General features: G+C 37.8%; 1 protein-coding gene across 6 annotated transcripts in view; it reads right to left on the bottom strand.

The window, feature by feature from the left end:
• The window catches only part of pde1cb (phosphodiesterase 1C, calmodulin-dependent b), a 108,054-nt gene that overhangs the window by 12,141 nt on the left and 77,126 nt on the right, over positions 1-18,787 (bottom strand). For all 6 annotated transcript variants that reach the window (XM_028021120.1, XM_028021115.1, XM_028021116.1 and 3 more), the window contains 8 exons: positions 16,057-16,170; positions 14,833-15,015; positions 11,189-11,255; positions 10,057-10,173; positions 9,434-9,574; positions 6,813-6,913; positions 4,978-5,106; positions 4,531-4,632 (listed from right to left, as the gene is read on the bottom strand). In XM_028021120.1, coding sequence (XP_027876921.1) covers positions 4,531-4,632; positions 4,978-5,106; positions 6,813-6,913; positions 9,434-9,574; positions 10,057-10,173; positions 11,189-11,255; positions 14,833-15,015; positions 16,057-16,170 — 954 coding nt within the window. The remainder of the gene's footprint in view (positions 1-4,530; positions 4,633-4,977; positions 5,107-6,812; positions 6,914-9,433; positions 9,575-10,056; positions 10,174-11,188; positions 11,256-14,832; positions 15,016-16,056; positions 16,171-18,787) is intronic.

The raw sequence follows: 18,787 nt of genomic DNA, 5'->3' as shown, positions 1-18,787 counted from the left end.
GGTCTTTCTGCATGGAGTTTGCATGTTCTCCCTGTGCATGTGTGCGTTCTCTCCGAGTACTCCGGCTTCCTCCCACAGTCCAAAAATATGACTGTCAGGTTAATTGGTCTCTCTAAATTCTCCCTGAGTGTGTGTGTGTATGCATGGTTGTTTGTCCTGTCTGTCTCTGAGTTGCCCTGCGACAGACTGGTGACCTGTCCAGGGTGAACCCCACCTCTAGCCCGGAACGTTAGCTGGAGATAGGCACCAGCACCCTTCCTGACCCCTCTAAGGGTGTACAGAAAATGGATGGATGGATGGATGGACTTGTGAAAAAAGGTAGCCTTGCCCCAGTTTTCTACTGTTCTACTGTCTCTGCTATGCATGTTTTTAGTCTAAACTTAGTATTTTTATTGAACAAAAGAAGCTTCTATGCTGCCCTTGTAAAAAGATCACTATCATAAAGTCTTTGGATCATGATGCTTTCAGATGCACTCACAGACAAACAATATTGAAGTTGAGCAAGCTATAAACTGGAGGCAGCACAATTTCCTAGACCTTGACAGTCATTTTTCATGAAGCTTTCACTACAGCTGCTGAATCTTTCTTCTTGAAGTGCTAGATGATCTGAAGAAGTGTTGCTTTGTTAGCAATATTGTTTGCATGCAAGGCTAATTAGATGCTAAGGAAAAATGGTGTTATGCTGCTCTTTGGAGTTAGTCATTGCAGAAAAAAGGGGATCAGTATTTCAAGAACATCTGCCCCTGATTGTTCCAGTGAATTTAACTGCACTTATTTAAGGCTTCATTATTGTTATGTATGCTTGTGAATGAAGTTAATAAAAAATTTTTGTGAAGAGACAGAAATGCGTTTTTGTTTTCTGTTCTCTTGTTTGCAAAGTGAATTTTATGAAATAATACAGGTCGTTTCAGAGACTTGATTACTCCACACAATAATCTTCAAACAATAAGGACCGTCAGCACAAAAATCATGCCATAACATTAGCAACACAGTATTTGCTTCATAGAGCTTCTAAAAATCAATCCATGCTTGGAACTCCTCCGGATCACTAAGAGGTGACATAATTAGAACAATGACACACTAGTACCTAAATTATATGCCCAGAAGTGCACACACTTTCACCCAATATCCAGATAAAGCAATGGAATAACTTGAGTCAGAGACAGCTTTATTTCTGCTGCAATAAAAGCTAATAGGTGGTTACCAGTCACACAACACCAATAACAACAGAGAAAACGCCTTTAAGTCAAAATATAGAACATTAATATTTCTTATGTTTTTGTTCCATCTTTTGTGTACTCTGACCATTTATTTCAGTTTAAATTTCTTGAGGCTCACAGCCAGAGATCAGGGATAAATAAACCATTGCTGCAGAACCTTAACTTGCAAATAAACAACAAACTATAGTTTAATTTTGAATACAACTCATTCATCCATACATGGACATACTCTCCTCCATCCCCATGTCGTTACAGTATGAGACAGATAATTTGTGAAAAAGATCTCCTCCACTGTTTGAAGAAAAACATGGCTACCAGTCAAAAACAGTCTGTCAATCTCATGTACGTGCTGCTAAATGGGCTAGTGGCAAAGAAACAACTTATTGTTTCAGGAAAATTGTTTATCTGTCATCAGTTGCCTGCTAACTGGCCCGAGCATTCATGCCAGGCTGTACTGACGAAGAGAAGCTTTAGTGTAGCAGAGAGCAAGGGCGAAGGCTTGAGGGGATTTGTGAGCAGCAGGTATCTAATCTTGATTCACAGCACTAAGACCCTCCTCTGGGCTCTGTTTGGTTGTTTCTAGTTAGCACTGTGAGAAGGCAGAGGAGCTCAATTATTTCACAGATTATCTGTCTCGCTATACTGTCATTACATTGTGACAGTGTAGCAATTTTTATAAAAGTTACATACTGCAGCTATAATAATTTACTGTGACAATAAAACCTTTCTCTACACTGTTTGTGAATAAGATATGAAACAGCTTATGGCACTGAGCTACTGATCAACAAGAAAAGCTTAATATGCATTAAGACAGTAAAGAAAGGTTGTGTCTTTTTATAGTGTATATGTAAATCTAAGGTTTTAACATTTTAACATTATGTGGATGCTAAATAGTACTTCTAATGTAAGCCATTAAATTTACACTCATAACAGAATATGATCCAAAGAGATAAGAAAAAAAACCCTCTTTAGTCATACTGCCACCATTAGGCTAATCAGTCCTCTGCCCTGGATCACAGCATGAAGATGCATCATCCCACCTCATCAGAAATGGTGTGTAAAATATCACCTGATAACCATATCCTAATATCTTGTTTAATGGACTGATGCATGAACGAACAGCCACAGACAAATATGAAAAAGAGGCAGACTAAATGGAAGAGACACACAAAGTACACAAAAACACTCTACACATGTACACACAGTACAAGGTTAAACAGGGGTGAGAGTGACTGGCTTCTATTTTGCTGTTTTCCATTTGTGGCAGATTGAGTCTTGAAGTGTGCTCTAAGCAGGCCTGCAGCACACTGGTTTAAATTACTTCACATTAAAGTCTTTTCAGCTTCACCGCCGCCTGCAGACTGCAATCGTGTATATATGTGTGTAAGGACTATACTGGACTGATTACCCTGCAGTCAGCACTTTTTGTCTTAAAGATATATCCATATAAGGTCATGCATATTTTATATATTATATATGTATGTAATATATAAGATTGGGAGGTGTTTTGGATGTTACCATAATCGGAAAAGAATAGTCTGAAGGTTAACAAGTCCCTTGCCGCCTGCTTTTAGTAGAAGCTGTGGCAGTGATGACTCATCATGCTATGTGATAGTTTGTGTGATAGCTCTTTTATTTCTGTTCTCCAGCTGCAACCCTTTATTGTTTCCCACCAGTGGTTAACCTGAACGCATTTCGCATTTATCTGGTTGTACAACAACCGCTAGCTATCTCCAGGGCCCTGTGCTCGAAGTGTGCAAAAAGGAAGTTCTGTTAGGAAGTACTGGAAGTTGCACACAGCACAGTAGACCTCAGGTCTGCCTGAAAATGTTTATAGAAATCATAAATTGAAGTGAATTTTTAAGTGAACTTTACACAATATTTTGTTCTTTGTTTACTGAATGTCTTATCAAGGCAGTATTTTCATCTCATATGCAGAAGAAAGTTAAACTAAATAAACAAAAAGGATCAGAGAAAGAGGAATTCTTTAAAGATAATCTCAGATTAATTCTTAATCTGTTTCTGAGATTTCTCTGCTTTTGGTAGACTGTAATTTTTTCATAGCTTCTTATATTCCTTTTAGGTTTGAATATAATATTAGTCTATTTAAATTCTTGGGCCAGTTTATACTATCATCTACTTTATAGTAAATTGTAAGGCTACTCAGACTTTCTGTGTCAGGCAAGAACTGCATTAACCTAAATTACATAAACATGTTCACTAAAAATACAAATTAACATGACATTCAAGTATTTCAATGACTTAAATTGTCAATGAAAACATATAGAAGTTTATTTTGCTACACTGAATGCTTCCACAACTTTTCCTTTTCGTTTCAGGAAAGAAACACATGTTCACAGTTTTTTTGTTTTGTTTGTTTTGTAGCATACATGCCAATTTTCACGTCAATTAATGCAGTTTTCTAAACAAAAGCCAATAAATGTTAATTTTGCTGTTCATATTTCTGTAATCATAATAGCGGTCATAATAATTGTTGTCTTTCTGTTTTAAATAAACACATTAAATATGTTTTTGCATAAATATGATCAAAGATTTTAAAAAATTATACTGAGAAATGGCGGCCTTTTACTTGTGGTTGTCACTGTGTCAGAATCTCATAGAGGCTAATGCTTAGTTATTTGTTCTGTAAGGCATCAAAGGTTATGTCTTTGGTCTTAATGGGTTTTTTTGTGATTGTTCATAGTACTAACTAAGCCCAACTGCAACGAGACCGCTGTGTGAAAAAATAATGACCCCAAAGCCACCCACATAAGCAGAAGAATGTAACCATTACATACCACCTCACTTTTTACAGAAATATTAATGGATGCCATCGTCTATGGATCAATGTTGTGACAATACTGTCACAACATGAGTAAAGCTAATAGTAATGTAACTTCTGAAGTCTGTTTGGATGTGCAGTAACATCAGGTGTGTTGGGATTGGGATGTGATGATCTTCACTGACAGATTTCTTTCATAATTATCATTTTCAGCCATTTTTTACATTTGCATTTTATGTCATCAATGACTTGAAATCAAATAAAGTGCAACATGATACTTCAGACTGCAGACGCTTTGAAAATAATCGCATACATATCTGATTTAGTACCACATATGGGAGAGGCCAAATCAGATTTTCTTTTGGGTAAAAAGGTCAGAATTGGGCCATTCAGACAGCCATGAAAAAGTTGAATATGGCTTGCATATAGGGGGAAAAAAATGTACATTTGGATCACATTCCTGCCGCGTAAACGCAGCCAAAGCAGCATTGTTACAGCAGCGACAGAATTGATTTTAAACCAACTGACCCTTCAGGTTGCTGTAGATAATTCTTCATGGCTTTAACCTGCTGGAAGTGACAAGACATATCAGTAGCCAACACCATCTCGATCACCAAAGCACGCAGCTCTCTGCGAAAGACAAGGGAGAAAAAAATAATTAGTTAGAAGCTGTTAAATCAATGTTAAACTTGCAGATTCTAAAGGCTGAAGTATTCCAAAAATAGTTATTAAAATAAATAAGAGCTATTTATAGTAACGAGTCCTGGCTTGAGTACATGACTACACCTGGAATCAGGTGAATTCAGTCATGAGTGTCATTGAACCCTGAGGATGATCTAATTAGCCGCATTTATGTCAAACATAGTTGACATGGGGCTTAAGATTGGTGAATCATGGCTTTCTGCAATCTTTCTCAGAGGGGTTTTTCATTCCCTTTACAATCATTTAAGTACAGTAGCGCTATGTGAAACGGACCTCCAATCGTCCTTGGAGAGGTTGTAGAGGATGTTCATTTCATCGTCGTCCTGCAGTAGGCGATAGGCTGCGCTGACGTGATGACTCTCCAACACTGAGCGATCGTTGTAGAGGATGGCTGTGTCTGACCTTACAAATGAAGAAAACGTAAAACAACTGTGTCTGATTGGTCTGTGTAGGTATCAAAAACACCTGAGAAATTAATACATATTAATTCACTCTGGCAAGAGAATCATTAAACATGACTAACCTTTATATAACTTTTTGGAAAATATTGAATTTTGACTCACTCTGGATGATGAAAATACTGCGTCTAAAATAAATGTATTGTAAAATGACTTTCATTATTTTCTCATCCTCCTTGTAAATTTAGATTAACTTTCACCTAATATACAAAGAAATTTTCTTTAAAATTATTATTAAACTTGCATGAAAATGATACAACAGAATGTTGTAGAATTTACAAAATTTCTAAGAGAAGTTAAAGTTCTGTTTTGTCTATTTGACCTTTTCCAAGTTTTGTCATCTTACAACCACAAACCTGAGAGTGTTTTCTTGGAAATGTGTGTGATAGAACTGTAGTGAAAAAATATAGTGTATAATTGTGAAGTTAAAGTTGATACAAACAAAAATCTGTTGTGCTGGTAATCTGACAAAATGTGAACAAGTTCACAGATTTGGGTAATTTTAAAAAGCACTATGCAAACCAATGTTTTTTCCAGTTTTAAACTTCAGCTTTTTAAAGTAAAAGCTGAACATTTACAAAAAGCTTCGACTTTTGAGTTTGTCTACAAATCCATCCTGTTATTATTACACTGCGGGCGATCACAGTATGAATGTAAAGCCCCCTTGCTGTAAATGAAATCATTGATCGGGTGAGTCAGCGCCATGCATTTTTGATTTTATCATCCATTACCAGTGACGTGCGGTCAGGGGAGGCAGGTGAGGCAGTGCCTCACCAGCCATCATGGAAAGAAAGAAAATATATAATCATAAAGTAATTTAAATTGTTATATTCATCCGGTGGTTTGTACTAAAAAATATTTATTTTTCATGTAGCTTCACCAATTTCGATTTTTATTTGTTCAAAATCGCTGAATTTTCTTATTTTCCCATTCAAATGCTTGGAAGCGATGCCGGTGAGGCAGCAGCGAGCTCTGCCTCACCTTGGATTGCGCAACCCCTGGCTCTGCGCTGGCTGCTAAGCGGAGAGAGCATGTTGCTGTACGGCGTCAATAAAATGGTTTAAACAAATTTAATATGTGAACTTATTTCCAATAATTTAGCTTATGTATATAATGTACAGTGCTTTTTGTCACCAACTGTGTTTGTGTAACGTGTTTCGTGTAATGAGCGATTATAAACGGCAGAGAACAGGTTCGAGGTGAGGCAGGCAGTTCTCTTGCCTCATGGCAGGGGGCGCTCAAGATCCCAGACGTTCGTCTTGTTCACTCCTCAACTGCCGAGTAAGTGACAGCGAGCTAGGCTAAACGATTCGGGAAGCAAGTCAAGTGCAGCAATAGATTATAATAGAGATAGTGATTTTTTTCCTCTCGCTTATCCCGACTTTCGACATGGATGACTACATTACAACACTAAAAAGGTTTTCTCAAGTGGACTTTCAATCGAAGCAGGTAAGACAGTAATAACATTTATTTTGTTTTGTTTTTTAAGGAAATGTGTGTTTTGTGAGCTACAGTTTGTATGTGTAAGGATGCAGAAGTGAAACATAACCTGTAAACTGCTGTCAATCTATGCATCTATTTGCAAATCTGATTCTGATGACGTCAGTGCCTCACCAGCTATGAACCTCACCGCACGTCACTGTCCATTACCTTGTCTGGATATGGAAGTTGTTTGTGGTCCCTGTGTGCTCGTAGTCGTGCACCGCAGCCGCAAAGATCATGGCGAAGATCTCTAGTTCAGTCAACCAATGCTGGAGGAGGGGAAAAGGAGATGTGACGGAGGGCGAGGAAAACATTAAGAAAATTATATAGCAGAGGAGTGCAGAAAGGAAGTCAGACAGATGGAAAAGTTGAGGCATTTGACAGGCAAGAAAGATGAGGAAGTAATGAATGCAAGAGAAAAGAATGGACATAGATTAGGCAAGAGAAATGAGAATCCAGTGATGGGGAATGCAGGGAACGGCACATTAGGCCATAAAAATATTATGGAGAAATATAATATAAAAAATTCAGAGAAGAATTTGGCATGAGGAATACATTAGCATCAGGAACGAAAGCAAACAAATGGGGAAAAGAAGGTACCAAAAAGGTTAGGAAAGCAAAAATAGAGAACTCTAGATAAGATAAGGTCTATTGGGAAACAGCATCCTATAAGCCTCCCTCCCACTGTTCTTTCTCTCACCGTCACTCTGGTTTTCACAACGTATAAATATAAATAAAAAGGTTATGCTCTCTGTTATTCTTTTACGAGTTAATGCTATCAAAAGGTCACAGAACACACCATGCTTTCAATTTCATAGGTCAAGTTCAGACCTTTTTAAGTGCAGTTTCTGAGTACAGCAAACATCAAAAGAGAAGATCACAGGTATTACGCATGAGCAAATCGGTCAATTTTAACTCAAATACAAAAATTCCAGGTTTGTCAAGTAAAATCCCAAACTACATGCAGCATGAAGCTGTAGATTTCTCAAAGTGATCAAATCATTTCTAGCTGTACTAATTTGGAATTAGGTAGAGCAGCTGTCACTTGGAGCAGCTTCAAACATTCAGCATGTAGAGGAGAAGAATCTTTATGAGTCCAGGCAGAGCATCTGCAGAGTGCAGCATGGGATGAGGTCATGTTCAAATTTGATAATTCTTGCAACATTTGAGTAGCATGTGTATAAATTGTGTAGCAGCGGGACATACATGCAATGCAGGTGAAATTTTAAGAGGTGTGACAATCATGCCATATACTTTTTTGACATGTCCAAATAAATCCATGGCAACCTACACTGCAATATAATTTGTAGGATAAAATGACAGGCAGATACCCAAAAGTATAATTCCCTTCATTTTAAACCTTTGTCTATTTAAACCTCCAATTTATAGTTTTGTGCTGTCACGTCTATTTTGTCTTTCTTCAAATTTAACTGCATCCTATTTTGGAAGACCCAGTATTTTACCCTGTTTCTATTTATTCTAGTTATGATGTCTATCTAGACTAGTTGTTTAACATGAAATGTGACAGATTGTGACTCCTAATCAAGCCAAAATAACTCTAAACAACCTTCTTCTGATATCATGTTACAGTCATAAAAAAACATTTTTCTGGGTGAGTGCACATTGAGGCATGTATGGTGTATTACATCCTATTACAAACATTTTCACTTCATATCAAACTTTCTTAAGTCTTAAAATTTGAGAAATAAAACTGCAAAATTGAAAAATTAAAAAATGGTAAAAGGGTCAATAGACCAGCAATCATCTGACATACCCTAGTTTACTGTGTGTGTGTGTTTATTTACATTTTGTAGGATTAGATGGATCCAATGAGTGTATGAAATATAAAAGACACAATGGTGAGTGGGCAATTCCTTTGAGATGAGCATTCATGACTGCACTCACACACCCAGTGAGGGGATTTAGCTCAGGGAGCCAGGTCGATATTGGTGACTAATCAACAGTGGGTAATGGGGTCATTAAAGACAGGGTGGGGACAAAATGGTCAATCCACTGCTCTGTAACTCTTCATAGAACAGTTTTATGAATGACCTTTTGATTGTTGATTTAGATGAGTCTGGGGGGTTTTTTAAAAATGATAAATGCAGCTCTCTTGCTCTCCCATGAGACTGTGGTCGGAGAATGAATGTGACTTTACTCCACAAGGCAGAGCCCAGAGAAACACACCGTGTTGGCAGCTGTCGCAGCCACCTTATTAAGGTGATTAAGTAAAAACAGTGGGAATGGGGGTGGCATTCTCTTTGGAAAGTCATAGACTTTGAAGTCTGGGTTGGGTTTTTCATTTTGAAATGAATGTTGTGTCACATGTGCCCTCAAGTTACTTCTGTGAGAAGCTAAAGAATGTAGGTCAGAACATGTTACCAAAAAACTATCAAAAACATGTGAAAATGTAGTCACCTTAAAACAAAGGAGTTTTTCTTTTCTTTTCTTGAAGTGACCATACATTTTCAGGATAAATAGTAAACTACAATTTTATGGCAAAAAAAAAAACAAAGGAAAAAAAACAGAGTAAAACATACTCTCATCTATCTACGTAATTTTTATCTGCTTAGAAACTGAATGTCAGGAAAAGCTGCAATTAGGCTGCTACGTCAGCTGACAGCGATGTTCTGAATACCAATGGGATAAAAATCCCTTTCATTTTACAGGCTTAGCTTCAGTCCAATGTGCTTTCCCTGTTGGAACTCAACCTCAACGCTCAACTTGTTTCTGTAGGTGCTCAGAGCTTAGACAAATTATGCAATCTAAGCCGCATGTTTCTTACTCACCACCATGCCAGTTTTGAGAAGCAGGTAGTGTACAGTCTGCGTTACATCAGCAGCATGGATCAGGTTGTGGTAGGGATTTTTATGTTTGCTATATCCCACTTCCAGGGCTTCCACGAATGACACCACCGCAGAGATCGGAATCTGAAAATTACAAAATCGAAAGAGTCTGTGAGTTACTAACACTTAGAGCAAATCCTAAAGCTAACTTGTGACTTAATGGGTGCAGCATCGGAAACCAATGTCATAAAATCATCCATCAGAATCACTTGAGTTACAGCATCTTATGATTACATATTCATATCTGCTTTACAGCCTGTGTCATTTACTGCCAGATGCTATCAGTACCAGTGGATTGTTATAAGCTATTAAGACGCTGTGGAAAATGAGCTGCACAACTATTAAAAGCAGATGAAGTGTGTCTAAACTCCACTATAAAATTATCATTGCTGGAATAAAACAACATAAACTTGGTCTTAAGGGACTGAAATTGTGTGCCTGCTTTCATCAATTTGGAAATGTAGAAGGTTCTTGTCAGGATTGAAGAGGGCTTCTTTAACCTTGTTTTAATGGCATGGAAATATAAATGACCCGTGATGCAGAAAGTTACATCTTTGAGAGTTTACCTTGAAGCGGCTTATGAGATCATATCTTGTGAGCAACTCATAGAATATAAATTTAAGAGCGTGATCCCCGCTGGCCTCATTTAGGGCAAACACATCAAACGACCATTTGTCAACATTCTGTGAAGGAGAGAAAAAAAAAAAAAATCAAAGAATTCAACTTTAAGTCTGAAGCAATATGCAGTAATTTATAAAAGTATTATTACTTTATGGGACAGGCCAAAAAAAGCATAATTGTAAAGTGAAGAGGAAGGGATACCTCATTTATCTTACCTCATAAAAAATACATACAAACGCATATGTTTATTAAGTCATTAAAAACATGGCACACTATGATCCTCCCACTACTTCATGTCTTCTTCGTGGTTTGCGCCAGTGGTGATATCTGGTTGTTGATCATGTGATTCATGTGAGGGTAAAAAAGTGTTTCCATTGCAGTTTTGTGAAATAAACCAATTTCAATATGGCTGAAAAAGCACCTCATCCTGGTGCCAAAACATTTTATTCAAAAACAACAGTATTTTTGAAATTGGTGTGTTTCCACTAAGCAAACTTATTTTCAAATTGTGCAATTATATGGTCAATGGAAACACAGCTATTGAACCTAAAAATAAAGACAGAGCTTTATTTGGAATTTGGATGAGAGCTTATCTATATGTTAGAAATGTCAGCATATTCACTACGAGTGTAAAAAAAATGCTTTCCATCCAATCACACTGAGCTTGGAGTATGCAGTGTAAGAACAATTGGTTCACTTTCTCTAAGCTGGTAGACATCACACAGAATACTTACAGGTACCATCCTAGCAAAGTGTTGTTCTTTAAAACTTCATGAGAGCTGAATGCATACCAAACTGTGCACTACATATAATGTGAAAACCATGTACCCTTTTAATCGATTTCATACTCAGCTACTAACTAAGATGTTCTGCTACATAAAATTCTTTAAAAAATTAAATAAAATACATTTAGGTTTCTTATTGCAAAATGTGGAAATATGTAGTGTATGAATGCTTTTGAAAGCCATTATAAATGTACCAACCTAAAAGTAAAGATGAACATAAAATAAATTATTCAAATAGTTTACATTGCATTTTTCTTTTTGTTTGCTTTTGTGTATGTGCATATGTTAATACCTTAAGAACAGATATGACAGATGCAGGGTAGCTGAGTCCCACCATATTGGAGGTGCGTCGGTACATCCTGTTTGGATGAGATAAAGACATCAAATTCAGAGCCTTGCTGAGAGTAAATATCTTAAGAAAACACAGTGCCCCTAAACCACAGCTTGGGATGTTCCCCCACCACAACTAAACCTTCAACTAATTGCATCTCAGACCAAAAGAGTGATACAATAAATAGAAATTTGCAAATGAATGAATATTGCTTTAGGTTTTTCCAAATGAAAAAAATAGGTTTGTAGTACTAGGAGGTTGGAGTATTGTTTACAATGATCAAAACTGACAAAATAAGATGTGTAGTTTTCCATTAAATTAGTAATGACATTCAGTAAAAAGCTGTGTAATCCAGTAAGTCAAACTTTTGCTTATTACTATAAGCCATGATTCAGTTCCATCAAACCAATAGAACTGACATAATATTTTTATCTCAAAAAGTTAAATCTCATTAAACATGTAAATAAATACCAACAACTTAGATTGCAACACATAGTTCCCCCTTTTTACACTTATTCCTTCTTTTTCCCACTGTTACCTTATACGTAGAAACAGTGGAGTGGCTTCTGAGAAAGTAAATGAAGAATGATTATAGCTTGCATGGTTTTGGATGTTACTTTGTGATGAAGCTCCACCTTGGAAAGAGAGCTGGCTGACTTGTTGCGATTAGACAGGTTTGTCAAGCCTTTAACAATGCATCATTGTCTAAGGCAGGGGTCGGCAACCTGTGGCTCTAGAACCACATGCGGCTCTTTAGCGCTGCCCTAGTGGCTCCCTGGAGCTTTTCAAAAATGTTTGAAAATTGAACAAGATGGGGGTGGGAAATATATTTTTTGTTTTAATATGGTTTCTGTAGGAGGACAAACAGAATAAATATAAAATTTCAACATTTCCGTCAAAGATTTGTGTCAGCCTGTGACGTTTCTTTCTGCTAGGCGGGGTGCGAGGCAGGTGGCTGTCGTAAACAAACTGACGGGTCATGTGGGCCATGGATGGCAAAGAGGAAACGAGGAAAATAACTGAGAAGAGATTCTACAATTCTTGGACTGAATCATTTGCATTCATTGCCAATGCGGAAGGATTACCTGAATGTTTGCTCTGTAACGAGAAGTTGACAAATAACAAAAAGGGCACCGTACTTTCCCAACTATAGAGCGCACCTTACTATAAGCCGCACTTTTGTGTTTTTTTGGAAAAAAACAACAAAAAACTGTAAACGTACATATACATATAAAAGCTGCACAGGTCTGTAAGCTACATGGTTCAAAGAGTGGGGAAAAAGTAATGGCTTATAGTCCGAAAAACATGGTAATGTGGAAAGACATTTCCACGGAAGGCGCTACATTAGCCGCCGCGTCAAGATTAAAGTTACATCTTACAAGCCCGATGTTGAGAAACTGGCCATTGAGGTCCGTAAACAGAAGTAACATTAAACACGTAAGAACACAATCCTGCCGCAGTCACATATTTGTAAAAAAGTGGCTGTTTTTATAAATTGATTAGTAATTTTTGTCAGTATATATTTAGAATGACACTTAGCAATATTATTGTGTTTAACATCTTCAGGTCCGAGGATGGTTGCGTGTCAAAAGAGAAGAGGATGCTGCTATGTTTTTACCGTTGCACTGACTTGCTTTGCATTTGCACAGAAATCAAACTTAAACTGTATTCATTTTATATACTTTACCTTTTCAAAAGGCTACTGATTTATTTTTAAAACTGCAGGTTGTGTTTTATTGCACTCCGTTTGTTGCCCAAATAAGGGGCACGTTAAGCACGTTCAGTTTTGTTTTTTCGATCACACACTTAACATGACTATTTACAAGGACCAATCGTTATGCAAACTGCATTTGGGAGCACATTTGTTGAGTTGCGAAAAAAAAAATCTTTCCCTGTCGAATCTTCATAATAAAAATGACATCAAAAATCTGATTACTTTATTGCATTTATTTAATTTTATCAGTACAACGAAACATAATACATTTATAATGTAATGGGAGGTAAACTTAAAGCACCATCGTACAACAGAGTAGTCACGTGGTGCGTCATTCCTTCCAGGACGCACTGCAGGGAAAATAAACATTTAATCATGAATGCTCATAAATGTACGCACTTAGTTATTTTTGATAATAGGCTAAAAATAGCTGACATAAACACTTAAAGCCTGTGTTGCCTTCATTATGAACTTTTGTGGCTCCAGAAAGATTTGTTTTGTTGGTCCAATATGGCTCTTTCAACATTTTGGGTTGCCGACCCCTGGTCTAAGGTAATGATGCACTGTGCAATAGCTGCAGACATCTCAAAATCAACACTTTTCAAAGATAAAAGGTTTCATACTTCATAGTAATCATACTGTACAAGAAGTACAAATGTCCTGGGATGTCCTCATAGCTTACTCCCACAACACTTTAATTGTCAAACACTGAACACTAAAAACATTCTGCCCAAAATATGTGTGAAGAACAAAACCCAAAAACTCCCAAAGGGACCAAGAACAGAATGACACCATTTGGTTTTTGAAGCCCTGGGAGAAAGGAAACATTTCTCTGTTGTTGCATAATGTTCATGGTCATTATGGTCATTTAGTCTCCCTGTGTTCTATTGGGTCCAGTCCCTTCAAATGCTGCTACCAATAGTAAACATCCTCTTCGGTACATGTGGTAAATTGGTTTCATTCAGCATCTTCTCACACTTACTATGGGATTTTCTGCTGTATTTGCGCCTCCTGTGTACATGAAGATTGAGTTTTCAGTGTGTGTGTGTATCTGTCTTTCTCACCTTGTCCAGACTGTTTCCATTAAACTTAAAAATATGAGCTTAAGAAATGATATGACTATGAGAATATAAGTAAAAAAGCATCTTTTTAGCTCTGTTTTAACCATGCTCAGGATATTATTTTAGTTTATAAGTACCAATATTTTTGCTGAATTTTCAGATTGAATTCTAGCGAGGATACAGATGAATCAACCCCCGAGGAAACCGTATCAGTTTAAAAAATATATCCATTGTAACATACCTCAATCCTTTTCAATATTCTTGTTCTTTTCTGGTTATTTATGCTGACATTTTTTATTAGTTTGACTATTCACCTTTTTACTTTTTTGCAGCTATTTTGCCTGCTTGACATTTGGATTTTGATCCATTGTTAAATATGAGGTGACATAAGTTTAAAAAAAAAAAAAAAACTTTAGCAAATCTTTACAACATGCAGGTGTAATAAAGGTATTTTTTTCTAACAACATTGCTCATATCTCAGAACGTATGACAAATTTTAAATTGAAGCATGTAAATTCATAATAAAATTAACATACAGAGCAGGCTGACTGATTAGCATAAAGCCAATAAATCTTTACTACTCAAAATCAAATAGTAAATTTCACCTACAGTCACAAAGTTCATGAATTATGCCCTTACTCATGTTTTATGCAGAGCCAAATTAAAGATGTTGATAGAATTTCTTTACCTCCCTCCAGGCAGCTTTTGTCTGGGCTCACAAGTGATAGATTTGCAGCTCCAAGTGACTGCCCATGTAAATTATTTATGATCTGCAATTGCTTGGTTATTTGAGGTTGTGAAAATGCTTTATTACATCATGCAAACTTTACCTCTCGACAAAAATTCCAGCCTGCACGGCGTGGACGATGCTCCGGAAACGGGGCTTTTCTTCATTTCGCCGGAGCATTAGGCCCATCTGCCTGGTGAAGGTGGAGGCCAGCCAGTCTCGCACCTCCGAAGGCACAGACTCTGACTGGATGTCACTGAGCTCATCTTCTGTGTCCACCAATCGCCTGAATGAAGAGATGGAAGTATAAGACTAAAAGGATCTTTAAAAGAAAAAAGATCAGCTATATGAAGATGAAAGATAAGAGATTCACTGTGGATAAAGCATAAGTTCTAGGATTTTTTGATTCACCTGTCAATCAAATGTATGACCTGTTATGTCATATATTTGATAAATCCAAAACATCACAGAAACCCCATAAGGCTTCATACAAATCCTATTGGGTGACATAATTCTCCATAACGTGTCCAGGATCAAAAGCAAAGCCTGTTTACGTTCAGAAAAAGCATTCACATCCCACTGATAACGATGGTACTACATGAATCCTGCACTTGATACTTCATCATCCTTTCTCCTGGACTGGAGTCAGCCTATTGCTGACCCTAATCTGTTTGAATCTAGATGATGAGAGGTTTACATAATTCCCAAAGCCTGGTCAAAGCTCATATTTTGAACTGTCACTCAACTATTGACATTTATAGACCAAGTTTATTTTTTAACTTCAATTATATCTAAAAAAAGATTTATAAACATACAGCCAAATTTTCTTTGCTGTCAGTCATTTAAATGTGAGGTCTTGTTAAAAGTACATACCAGCTGCCCACGTTAGCCATGCAGACATTCGGTGATGCAAGAGTTGAAAAAAAAAAAAAAAAGTAACAAAAAAAACTTTAACAACATAAGACTAGCTATGATAGACACACACATGCTCACAACTCCACAGTAACTAAATACTACTGAATGCTATGCATGGTAAACAACAAAGTCTTAGCCTCCACTTAATTTGACTTCTTTTATTCTAGAAATAATCAAAACAGAACATGAATGTGAAGAAAAATAAAATACATAAATATATTATAGATAAAAATTATGAGAAAAAGAAATAAAGAAACTATAACCACAGTAAAAAAAAGAATATTTCAAGTCAGTTTTTAATTGGTGTATTTATTTTTGCAGGGTTTGGTAATGAGAAGTGCATTTCTGTCGTTATCAAAGAATTAAGTATACCTAAAGTCAGTCCCTTCTACAATATTAATGTTTTTCTTACCTTGTCTCCTCAATGTAAACCGATTCGAGCACCGATGCTGCATACTCCAGGTTTTTCTTGAGGTCAGCAAGGGAAGCTTCTCCTCTCTCCAGTTGCTTCACCAGACATCGTAATCTAAAACAGAGATCCAGCAGTCACTGAATAAATGGGATTATGCTTCTATGTTACTGACATGACAAATTAATTGTAAATGATATTGGATTAATCTTGTTTGGGGTCTCTGTACCAAGAAATTCTTTGCCTTGTCAAAATACAGCTTTCTTCTGTTGAAAAAAGTAAATAAAAGCAATAAAATCAATATAAGATGTCACAATATGGCCACCTATACTGGTCACTTTGTTTTTGGTCAACTATGATCTACTTCAGGGGTGCTCAATACATCGATCGCCATCGACTGGTCGATCGCAGAAGGTGACAAACTGAACGCCGCCAAGAGGCTGAAACCAGTGCGTCCTCTTCTGACGCGTTTATCAAAATATTCAAAGATCCAAAATAGTTGTAACTTTATTAAAGAAAAAGAAAAATCAACAAAACGTGTTCAAGTTAATAATCTCAGTGATTATTGTTTCAACAAGGTGTTGCGCAATTTAGTGCGTTTCGGTTCAATTAACAAAAATAAGGGACTCAAAGATCGACTCTGACAAGCATTATAGGGCCACAGTTGAAAATGAGAAGCTGACATTCACAAATGACATTGAAATAAATTCCAGTCCAACATCTGGTTTGAGGTGACACCTCTGGATCCTGTTGGAGGAAAAATATCCCAACTTCAGAAGATGTGCTTTTACATTACACCACGGATCTTGAAGACCTGCTCCATCCAGCTGGCCCCGGTACTAGCACACATGTACAACCTCAGCTTGAGGCTGGAGAGAGTCCCGCTGCGGTGGAAGACATCACATGTGGTTCCTGTTCCCAAGAAGCCAAGGCCAGCCGACCCAAAGGACTACAGACCAGTCGCTCTCACATCTCATGTGATGAAGGTCATGGAGAGACTGGTCCTGGCCCTGCTGAGGCCTCAGGTGAGGACGTTTCTAGACCCCCTGCAATTTGCCTACCAGCCCTACTTAGAAGTTGACGATGCCGTCATCTTCCTGCTGCAACGAGCACTGTCGCACCTGGATGGTGGAGGAGACACTGTGAGAATCACATTCTTTGATTTCTCCAGTACCTTCAACACCATCCAGCCTCTGCTACTGGGTGAGAAGCTGCGGAGGATGGGTGTCAACGACTCAGTGATCTCCTGGGTGACTGACTACTTGACAGGCAGGCCACAGTTTGTCCGTCTGGGCAGTGTCCTGTCTGATGTGGTGGTCAGTGACGTAGGAGCTCCACAGGGAACTGTGCTTTCTCCCTTTCTCTTCACCTTGTACACCACTGATTTCCAGTACAACTTTGAATCATGTCACCTAGAGATGTTTTCTGATGACTCAGCGGTTGTCGGGTGTATAGGGGATGGAGAGGAGGGGGAGTACAGGGGCACTGGTGGACGGCTTTGTGGAGTGGTCTGAGCAGAATCACCTGAGGCTCAACATTAGTAAGACCAGAGAGATGGTGATTGACTTCAGAAGGAAGAAGATACCTTCACAGCCACTAAAGATCAAAGGGGAAGTGGTGGAGGAGGTGGAGGATTACAAATACCTGGGAGTTGTAATTGGCAACAGACTGGACTGGGCATCTAACACTGACGCTGTGTGCAGGAAGGGGATGAGCAGACTCTATTTTTTAAGGAAGCTGAGATCCTTCAATGTGTGCAGTAAGATGCTGGAGACCTTCTATCACAGTGTTGTTGCCGGTGCCATCTTCTTTGCTGCTGTGTGTTGGGGAAGCAGCATCAGAGCCGGCGACTCTAATAGACTAGACAAAATCATCAGGAAAGCTGGCTATGTACTGGGACTAAGGCTGGAGTCCCTGGAAACTGTGGTGGAGAGGAGGACATTGAAGAAGGTTCTGTCTATTATGGACAATAAACAGCACCCTCTCCACAACATAGTGGACAGACAGCGGAGCACCTTCTCACATAGGCTGCTCCAGCTCCGCTGTCGTAGGGACAGATACAGAAAATCCTTCCTGCCACATGCCATCTCACTGTACAACAAAAGCTAAATCACTGTTCTGCACTAATCAGTCCAATTTCGCACAACCGCACTGTGGCACACTTGCTGTACATATATTTACATATACATTCTGTTCTGCATTTGGAACCCTTGCAAGGTCTGCTCTAAGCTGCTTTTTATCTTGACAGCATGTCATATTTTATTCTTATTTATCTTGTCTACATTGCTACTCAGTGGTGGATGTTGTGTGTCTTGTCTCTATGCTGCTGTAACTGCGAAATAATTTCCCTGCTGGGATGAATAAAGCAATTCTATTCTATTCTATATTCTATTTTATCTCAACAGTGCTCTGTGGTTCCTCCTATTAGTCTGAAATTTCTCAGAAAAAGTGACAGTAAAAGTAGATCTTGGTCTCAAAAAGTTTGGGCACCCCTGATCTACATGAATGCCACTGAAGATGACTATATCCATACCCAAGCATGGATTTGAGTGATACAGCGAAAGTGAAGAGGACAATAAATGTTGCCACAAAAATTAAATCTAGCATAGAAAACTATGCTAGATTCTTTTTTAATTTTTATTATCTTGTCCTTCTGAGCAAACTATATTTAAGTCTGTGTGTTTTTATTTAGCTCTTTTTATGAATTTTAATATTTTTAAGTATTGTGCACCTG

This window comes from Xiphophorus couchianus, chromosome 6 (assembly GCF_001444195.1).
Source record: "Xiphophorus couchianus chromosome 6, X_couchianus-1.0, whole genome shotgun sequence".
Taxonomy (NCBI): Eukaryota; Metazoa; Chordata; class Actinopteri; order Cyprinodontiformes; family Poeciliidae; genus Xiphophorus; species Xiphophorus couchianus.
The sequence above is the reverse complement of the archived record's forward strand: the minus strand, read 5'-3'. Positions and strand labels throughout refer to the sequence as shown.